At 41.6% G+C, this 10,470-nt stretch overlaps 1 protein-coding gene across 1 annotated transcript; it reads left to right on the top strand.

The window, feature by feature from the left end:
• Positions 1-1,364: 1,364 nt before the first annotated feature.
• LOC113016358 (helix-loop-helix protein 2-like) lies at positions 1,365-4,578 on the top strand. Its single transcript, XM_026159142.1, has 2 exons — positions 1,365-1,517; positions 2,238-4,578. Exon 2 carries the CDS (start codon positions 2,274-2,276, stop codon positions 2,643-2,645), a length of 372 nt encoding a protein of 123 aa, XP_026014927.1. The 5' UTR covers positions 1,365-1,517; positions 2,238-2,273; the 3' UTR covers positions 2,646-4,578.
• Positions 4,579-10,470: the final 5,892 nt, after the last annotated feature.

The raw sequence follows: 10,470 nt of genomic DNA, 5'->3' as shown, positions 1-10,470 counted from the left end.
ACAGTTGCTTTGATTCTTGTTCTTGTTTTATAACCTAATCCTAATACATCCTCGGACTGGCATGCAGCTTCTCCACCCTTTTCTCTCTCCACACCAACTAGTTTTGACAATAAAACAAATATTTATTTATTTATTTATTTATTTATTTTAATAATCATTAGTACAACAGACCACTGATAAACGCAGGGTGAAACACACTCAGGTGTGTCAGCCAGGGAAATCTAAGTCTCAACCTGTCAACAGCACCAAATTAAAACCATATAAAAAAACAGAGGAGCTGCTTTATTATTTCACCTCTTTACAAAAAATGGTTTCTAATTTTCATAAATCCAAGAAAATAACCAAAAATAAGCAACATTTCTAAAGCATTCTAGAAAATATTTCTTTACAGGCTTGTATCGCATTTAAGTTGACCCCCCCCCCCCTTCATTTGCATTTAAAATACATATATACATTTATTTATAATCATTAATATTCACTACAAATGTGAGCACGTGCAAAAACTCACAACATGGACAAGTATTCCTTTTTTTCCACGCTTTATCATGCACACATCTCTGCTTTCCCTTTGCCCACTGCTCCCACGGGAGTGAGACCGCTTGAGGGGGCTGAGGGGAGTGAGGAAAGAGGGAGGAGGTGTGTGTGTGTGTGTGTGTGTGTGTGTGTGTGTGTGTGTGTGTGTGTGTGTGTGTGTGTGTGTGTGTGTGTGTGAGGAGGAGCGAGAGAAGGAGAGAGAGGGGTGAGAGAGGAGGGAGGGAAGGAGGGAGGGGCGGCGTTAGACAATACCATTCCTCAAATATATTCCATCCCCTCCGTCCATGAAGTGAGCCTTTATTAGTCCAGATCGCTTGGATCTTATCTCGCATATGACACTCGGCGCAAGAAGGAAGAGAGAGGGGGGATTATCCGCGAACCGCCTTCCGATCCGCTGATTCCTGACAAGGGAGAGCCTCGCTTATCTGTCCCTCTTTTTATCCCCATCTTCCAAAAGGCTCACGGACGAGTAGCCCTGGCTGCACTTTCACCGCTATCAGCCCATCTCCTCTATTGTCTCTCCATCGCTGGGATCACACAGGGGGGCTGACTGATCCACGCTTATCATCACCATCACCACCACTGTCATCATCATCATCATTATTATTATTTCTTTTTCTCCAACTCGTCCGACCTAATCATCTCAAGACTTTTGATGGGCTGTTTTTTTTATCAGCAGAAACATTTCCACGCTTGACGTTTGACCCCGCGTGATCCCATGTTGCAAGTTCGCGGCTGAGAAAAGTCAAAAACTATTTAAAAAAAAAACCGAAAGAAAGAAAGAAAAGAAAATAATTTTTCTCCTTTCTTTGTTTTCTTTGAATGTTCGTCTCATTAACATCTGATGTTGTTGTTGTCTTTTTTTTTGTTGTTTCTTTTGGCCGGTGGAATATGAGTTAATTTGGAGTTGAAGCTCCGCTCAAGAGCGCCTTTTAGTTCCCAACAAGAAAAAAACTGAACAAAACCTCCAACCCTTTGTCAAGGTGAGTCTCAGATTTCTGTGGAAAATTAAGCTTTTAAATAAAAACAAATTAAATACGATTTTTTCCGATTTGTTCATTTTTATTATTATTATTTTTAGATTCGTAGATCTATTTTTCTTTATTAACAAAAATCAAGAAAAAAAGCAACTGCTCCAATAATTTGGTGTCCAGCAGATGTCAACATTATTTTACCATCTCCTGCCTTCATGCTGTCAAGTCGCTCCGGCCTCAGCCAAGCAGATGTGTTCATCACACTGTGACAGATGGCCAATTCTGATTATGTTAATTCGCAAAAAAATGAGGTTTTTTTTCTTTAATTTAAAAACAAATAGTATTTTTAAAGAGTTTCGTCGTTTAAAAAACAATATTTTGCAAACATGACACTTGGAAATTCAAATTTGTTGGGCTGTTTTTAAGGCCTGAAGCTTTCGTGAATTAACCGCGAATTTTGAACCATTCATTATTTATGGAGTTTAATTTTATTATGCAATAGGCACAGGAGGGACTGGAGCACCCGCTGTGGGCTTTCTCATAGTGGTGCCTGAGTGCAGGAAAACAGCAAAAACGATGATTTCAAAAATCAATCCAGTTTTTTATTTCATCCAAACGCATGTGACACAGTAGCTCTCTGACTGTAAAATGTGGAATTTAAAATGACCATTAAAAAAATAAAAGCAGCAATGTTTTAATGTTTCAATGACAGATTTTTCCCGTGCACAGGTTCTTGAGAAGGACTGCCAACACCGCAGAATAAAAATGATGCTGAGCCCGGATCAGGCTGAGGCGGACCTCTCCTGGACTCAGTCCGACCCGGAGACGATGCTCAATGGGTTGAAGTCGGCCGGTTGTGCCTCGGACGAGCCGGCGGAGATGGAGGACAGAGCCAAATGCAAAGCCGACCAGCCCCTGAGCAGGGAGGAGAAGAGGAGAAGACGGAGGGCCACGGCCAAGTACCGCTCAGCCCACGCCACCAGGGAGAGGATCCGGGTGGAGGCGTTCAACGTGGCCTTCGCGGAGCTGAGGAAATTACTCCCCACATTACCTCCGGACAAGAAACTCTCCAAGATCGAGATCCTCAGACTGGCTATATGCTACATCTCCTATCTCAATCATGTGCTGGATGTCTAAAAGTGACCCACTCCACCCCCCACTCCGCCCTCTACGCGCACACATATGTGAGAGAAACTGGTTGAGTTGTTGGGAGACTGGACTCGCTCGACGTGCTGGGAGTTAACTGGTTATGGCAAGGTTAGCGGTCAGGGTGGAATGATGCAGGAGATTTTTTTTAGCTTTCAACACCACAAAGCACTACTTTGAATAAAAGGAAGGTCAATTTTTAAGTAATCAGATAATTTTGCAGTGAATTAAAAAAAAAACAATCGAAACTTCTGCTGCAGGGGTAGAAACTGTTGTTTTAAGGTGGACTTGCTTAATTGATTGATGTAAAAATGTCGATATCGGCTCCACATATATATCGGTCTAACACCTGTGACACAGTGTTGCCTTCATCTCACCGAAACTTCTATTTCATTTAATGATATGTAATAAAAAATTTCCATCCAATTCAAGGCCCAAAATCTGCCCAGCATCATCTCCATCCAAACTAAAGCATCACTTCCCCGGATGCTGACACTCTGCCATACCTCTAATGGTGAGCTGAGCCCTTTAGTGCGAGTCCAGTGTTGATTGATGTAGTGGCAGCGGTGCAAAAAGTTACGGGAGCCTAAACTTTCAGTCCAGATCGCTCACTGCAAGCAGCAAGCGCCGAGTTGTTTTGAGCCGTTGGATGCAATAATGACAATTATTTTTTCCGATATTCAGCAAAAGGGGAGGGGGGGGGGGTCTGGAAGAGCCCCCGCAGGCATTCATGCTTCCTTTGCAGTGATGCAGTGGAGGACAGAAAAAATAATAATAATTCGCGTGGGCTGCAAAAAATTCAAGAAGATTCTGGTTATTTTAATTTGCTTCACATTTAATCTACATCTAAAAATGATATTAGCCTAATCTCATCTAATATCATGAATAGATTTCTGAATGCTCCCCTCACTGTGTCACTTTGAGGTTGAACAAAATAAACACGGGGTCTTTCCCCCCCCCGATCGGAACGAAAGGACGTAAACATAGCTGCTTTAGATCTAGCTTAGATTTTCCATAAAGGAAGAAAAAAAAAACATTTCAATGCGTAAGTGCCACTTATGACATATAAAATTGTGACCTTAATCATGCTTTTTTGTTTCTCCTAAAGTGTATGGAATTATTTATTTAATTGTGTTAATATTTAAGGCTAATTTATTTATGTTAATATCATAAGCTGCCGTCTTTTTTGTATAAATGTATAATGGTTTGTTGCTTCTATATTTTAGGCTGTGAATTTGAACTTGGAAAGTGGTGGTGTTCTTCAAAAATGGCACTTTCTGTTAATCCATTGTATAATTTATTCGTTTGATGTATGTTCGATGCTTTTTTCTGTTGTTGTTGTTGTTGTTGTTTTTTGTTTGTTATTATTTTTCATGTCCGCTGTCTATCGATGGCAACGATAAGCACTTCAAGATGGGGTCTAGTGGCCCCATGAATTTGTTTCCCATTTTTGAGAGGTTTCTCTGTGAATTAGAATTGGGCTGCTAAAGAAAAAAAACTAAGTAAAAAAAACATTTGCTTCATCGACACTGATTGTCAAATAATTCAAACCACCAAGGGGATACGATTCAGAGCTCAACCTCTTTGTCTTATTTATTTATTTATTTGCTATAACCAAAAAATTATTATTTTGAAAAAAATATTATCTTCAGTGCGCTGATTTGACTATTATTTTATTTTCTGATTAATTGGGTTATTTATTTGTCTCTGCTTTGTATTAGGAAAAGTCAATAAGTAATTTTATAGTGAAAGGGAAAAAAACATATCCTCTATCCAAAGATTTTTTGTCTCTTCAGGGTTGTGTAGGCTACTTGTTGCTTTATGCAGATCTTTTGTAGTAGAGGTATTGTGTGACAGCTGGTTTCTAATGGACAAACTTTTCATATTTTTCGGTGTTATTTTTAATTAAAAAGGTAATACTTGAAAAGAAAAAGCACGTTTTGTATTTTATTTTACTCAAAAAAAAAAGTTTTGAGGTTTTGGAATGTAACAGAGAACTAGGACATAGCCACCGTTAGAATATTCAGCTTATCCTAATGAAGAAAAGCCTACTGGCCTGATGACGTCAGGCTCACGTAACGCGCACGCGCGTACACGCACGATCGAAGTGACATAAGTGTACATGCAAATCATTCAGCATGCATGTAGTGCAAGCTCTCAGATGCTTTCTGGGCGTCTGAGAGCACACACACACACACACACACACACACACACACACACACACACTAGCCTACTCACATAAAAATGTGCATAATGTACAAACACACACACAAAATGAAAGGTGAAACAAGTGCAAATCCAGTTTAGCATACAGATGAAAACTCAGCCTACTGTACACACATGCACATGGCTGTGTGTGTTTGCACATGTGCATGATAAAATAAGCGCACATTCATAGAAGGAAACTCAGTCAGCTGCACACGCACACACTTGCTCTCTCTCTCTCTCTCTCTCTCTCTCACACACACACACACACACACACACACACACACACACACACACACACACACACACACACACAGACCCAATGGTCAGCAGCTAAAGGCAGTGGTAGCCTACATGTGTGCTCCTGGCTGAAAGGCTCTCTCCCTCCCCAGAGAGGGGGCAGGTGTTACTCCAGACGAGCCAAGACAACCAAATTACTGGCCGTCTGGCACCTCCCGTGGGAAACCCGGCGAGAGAGGAGGGATGGGAGAGATGGAAATTTATGAGTGAGAGAGCAAGTGCTGAGATGTAATATTGCCAAATGGTATGAGCAAAAAAGAGATCCAAATATTTATATTCATTTGCGATATAAATATAGACGCCTATCCCCATCGATTGTGCTATAAAAGGCTTGTAGCTGAGTCGAGTTACAGAAACAGAGATGTGCAAATGCTTTTATCTAAGCCACATTAGATTATCATGAGAGAACCTTTTTTAAGCATGCACAGCCCCAGAGGGAATTGAACCTTTAACCCTGGATATGCCAGAATTCCAAATCAGCAACAGAATAAATAAAAATCTATCTATCTATCTATCTATCTATCTATCTATCTATCTATCTATCTATCTATCTATCTATCTATCTATCTATCTATCTATCTACCTATCTATCTACGGTGGCAGGTGCAGTCACATTTCTCCTTTAAAGTTTTTTTTTTTGTAGACACTGAAGGTAGCAGGACATTTTGTTTCCTTTTCAGCTCAAGGGTCTCCTGGGTCTTGTTTTTCTATTTGGTATTTCTCAGTCAGTCATCTTCCAGACATTCTTGCTTTAACTTCAACTGCAGACTGGGAAAGTTTGCTGGCCGACATTGCTAACTCACTAATCAGACTGACACGTCAGTCATTAAATTCAGCATACAGTATATACCTTCTGAAATATAAAAGAAAAACTCATTCATGTCTCATATTCTGAAAAAGACAAAAGTGGTTGATGATTTCAGCTTAAACTGTGGGTAAGGAGTCCTTGGGGGCTGCGCAGAGCTTTGCATACTCATGTCTAAATCTCACTAGAAGCAAAAGTGGCAAAAATACATGGAACAACACAGGTCACTCTTGTTCATGTTTGTGCATTTTTTGGTCCTTCTGTTTAGGCCCTGCCTCTGAGAATATAAAGTCAGTAAAATTAATAAAACCCTCCACTGCTGCCTTTGCTTTGTACTTCTACACTTCTGGTCACTTTGTTTGGTAGACCTTTCTAGTACTGGATTGGACCCTTGACTTCAGAACTGTCTTAATTCTTTGTGCTAGTAAGATTCCTCAGAGATTTGATCCAAATTCACGTGATAGCATCATGAAGTTGCTGCAGATTTCCCATCCAGCTACATGACACAGACAACAGACATTACTCAGGTAGCTTTTCTGTTTGCGGTCAAATACTATCCACTCTCAGTTTGTCTCAACATTTACATGAAATCTTGAGAGTTTGAAAAAGCCACCAGCATGGACTTTTGTCATTTGGCATTTTGTCTGGCTGTCAGGCCTCTAACTAAAGGTTTAGGTTCAATCTCAGTACTTTCTGGATTCTGTAGTAGAAGGATCTTTCTTCACAACCCACACCTTAAGGCTGACAACACATTCTGGGTATCAATAAACAGAACTCCATAATAAGCTTTCGCCATTATGTAAGTAATGCTATCAAGTTGGTCTAAGAAGAAACACACAGGAATGATACATGGCCTGTTTCTTTTTACAGCGCTATTCTACTTTACTGAAGCGCTCTATACAAAATGACACATTCACACAAATGTACATACAAGCACCTATTCACACGTTTCATAATCTGACAAACACATTGGAGCAACTTGGGGTTCAGTATCTTACCCAAGGATACTTTGGCATGCAGACTGGAGCAGCCAGGAGTTGACCACCAACCTCCCAATCAGTGGATGACCTACTCTACCTGGTCGAACAGGTCATCCATCGGGAGTATGAATGTGTGTGAGTGTTAGATAGAAAGTACTTAACCATAGAAAATAACTGCTTGTATGAATTTACAGTTAATCTGAGATACAACAATCACATTGAGTTCAGGAGGGCTCACAGTGGTATGGCTGTAAGCTGGAACTGAAGGAAGATGTGATGAGACAGTGGGATAAGCAAAAGACTTTTACCTTGGATAGCAGGTTTAAGTCTTTTACAGTTTTTCTCAGTCGCTTTGGTGCGTTTCTCAGAACACCATTAACATTTGCACAGCAGTTAGTGCATTTCCCAAAACAATTAGTGCAAACTGCAAAACCTAGTGGATAGCCTGCTAAAGCACGTCACATGCACAGAATTGATTATCCATACCTCAAAAGCAAGTATCCATGTCAATGAAACTGTCAGTGCCATCAAAATGAAAAGTCTTGACACCATCTTTATGAACAAGATAGTCAAATGGCATTGTCATGTTTCCACTATGACAGTTTATAATTTCAGTGTTTCCCATTGCAAAAACAATTGGTGACACCTGAAAATGCTGACGACAGCACTATGGCCTACCTGTACAGCCATCTGAAATGTGCAGTAAAGTCACTGTAGATGTTGTGGGAGTCTTGGGAGTAACTGAGACACTGAATACGTACGTCTCACATTTCCATTGTGTAGAAGTGTTTGTAATCCTACAGAATTGTGCAAAAGAAAAATATGCTACAGTCACTTGTTCACTGTAGAATACATGTAAACATAAAATCACCAATTTGGTAGAGCCTCCTCATGAGTGACAGCTGTAATTCACCTGAGATCAATTGTTCAATTTCGGAGACATTTCCAGGAACAATGATACAGAAAGGTATAGGATTTGCTTGACAGATGGCCAATATTTGGCATGTGATAACTAGTTCAACAATTTTGTGTGTGATGACTTAAGCAATGGATGTATGACTATTAGTTTTATTGGGAATGACTGTTCAGCATCCATAGGTATGATTACTTTTGACTGACATGACATAAGCAAATGGAAATGTCAGAAAGCAGCAGGGAAATGTATGGAAGCAACTGATTCATGTCCAAAATCATTTGCAGTTTGTTCAGAGAGAGGAGAAATTGCTACTATGATGTGCACAAATGACTGAGTGTTGTGGAGGTTGAACTAATAGTTATGAGAATTTCAATTCTGATCTGAGAAACGCACCAAAGCGACTGAGAAAAACTGTAAGTAGCTAAAGGCAACAATGAGTTAATATCTCTAGAAGGAACCGTTTCTTATTTTTCAAGCAACTTTAATTTGATCTAAATCTAATGTTAGGCTAGCATAAACAAAGACGCTGCACCTTTTATGCACTAAGTGTACATACGATCCACTTGGCGGGTTTATTTACCATTGTACCAAGTTTGATAGCAACAGGCACTGCTGCTGTGTGTGTGGGAGTGTGTTAACATATAGCCTAAACTTGTGCTCAGCTCAGCCTCTGACCAAAAACACCAGAAAATCTGATTCTTTACTCCACGTCCCTGTTGACTCGTTCCCGCTCTCTGCTCCCTGTACACCCTGGGATATGTGTGTAAACTTTTTTGCTAAGGCTCTTGCTAAACATTTTTAATGAGTTCATGCCTAAACTTGCTTCCCATTTTACCTGAAGTCACAACAACTGTTAAAACACGTCACTGAGGACAAGAACACCACACCTGTCACATGTTGAAAGGACGCGGTCTGCTACACTCAGCTCTTATTACTGTCGACATTTCATTTTGATTTCCACGAGATTATTTGTTTTACATTATCCAAATCTGACTGGCCCAGTATTTCAGAGTCTATCAACGCTTTCATTTTTAAAAAAAAGGAAAGAAAGAAAGAAAAGAACACCAATATGTTGCATCAACAGATTGTCCTCTTCAGAAACACAAAACAAGCTCTGTGATTCTGGCATGGCGTGGAGACAGACTTCTGCTCAAGCTTATTGAATGGAGGAGTCCATCTGTACATTGCCACGAAGCACTACAAGGCCATTTGTGCTCTTCATCCCAAAAGCTTCCATAGCATCAGTCCTCTTCAATTTATTCTTTACAAACCCCCAGAAGGGGCAGGGGAGAGAAAAGTGACAGGCGAAGCCCAAACTGCTGAGGGCACTGAACAGCCTGGCTGACAGTGTGGCCGGTGCTTGTGTGTGTGTGTGTGTGTGTGTGTGTGTGTGTGTGTGTGTGTGTGTGTGTGTGTGTGTGTGTGTGTGTGTGTGAGTGAGAGAGAGAGAGAGAGAGAGAGAGAGAGAGAGAGAGTGAGAGAAAGTGCCACGTTTCACCACATCCCCCCACTCTCTTTGCACCGTGTGGCTTATGTAACGGCGGAGGCCGAGGAGTGACCATATGTCAGGAGGTGTGTGCAGACGGCAGGGGATTATACAGGGGCCATTAGCAGCATTTGGACATCCTTCTCCTCATCATCATTCAGGTATAGAGCTACTCAAATCCAGGAGAAGCACACACACACACATTTAATTCTGAGAGCTCACTAGCTCTGTGTAAATTGGACAGGGAGAAAGAGTATGACAACAAACAGCCATATGTTCACAGTACAAGGAACAACATTTGGGGCTTTTTGTGCTGCCTCATTTTTTCTCCCTCGCTTTTATTCTCCACGTCACCGGGTATTATGGAAGTGTTCATGTTCAAGGCGAGAACTCCCCACTGCAACTCCTTCCCCACCCACACCCGCCCCTTCCCCACCTTTCCTTCTTGCTTGCCTCTATCATTGCAGTGTGCTTTTGGGAGAGTGCGTGGAGTGTGCACATCCCTGCCTGTGTGTGTGCAGTATGAAGGGTGCTCGTGCTGCAGAAGTACAAAGCCTGGTCCATGTGTTGAAATGCAGCCCCCGGGATGGACCGTATTATCCTTGCCTACTTCACCAGCAGGGTCCCGGGGCTCGAGCTGGCTCGTGGTCCTTTGTCTCCAAACAGATGGAAATGGGCAAAGGAGAGGAGAAGTGGAGAATCGGAGAGGAGGAGGAGGAGGAGGGAAGGAATAGAATGGATGGAAGAAGGCAAAGGGGAGGGAGAAAGAGTCAGTCTGTTCTCATTAAGTGCTGTATTGAAGAAGACGTCCCCCCACAATGCGTCAGCAACCGTGGATGTTCCCCCTCTCATTCAGGCTCACGCTCGGACCATCTGTACCACAGGGTCTGTCATAAGGTGTGCGTGCATGCATTAGGCCTCGGCATACGGCCCAGTCTGGCGAGTTAAAATGGTGATATTCATTGGGTTTCTATTTGGTTAAGATCGTTTAAATCCAATTGTTGGACCTTTGTTGCGGACGCCTCATTGGATGTGAGTCACTGTGAGTGAGGAGGGGAGTTTATTCAACATCCTGCTGTCCCTTTTTTAAGTCTCAGAGGGCACAGGGACAGAGCCAAGATGTA

The sequence above is a fragment of the Astatotilapia calliptera genome, chromosome 23 (genome assembly GCF_900246225.1).
Source record: "Astatotilapia calliptera chromosome 23, fAstCal1.2, whole genome shotgun sequence".
NCBI lineage: Eukaryota > Metazoa > Chordata > Actinopteri > Cichliformes > Cichlidae > Astatotilapia > Astatotilapia calliptera.
This window is presented reverse-complemented; position numbering and strand designations above follow the sequence as displayed.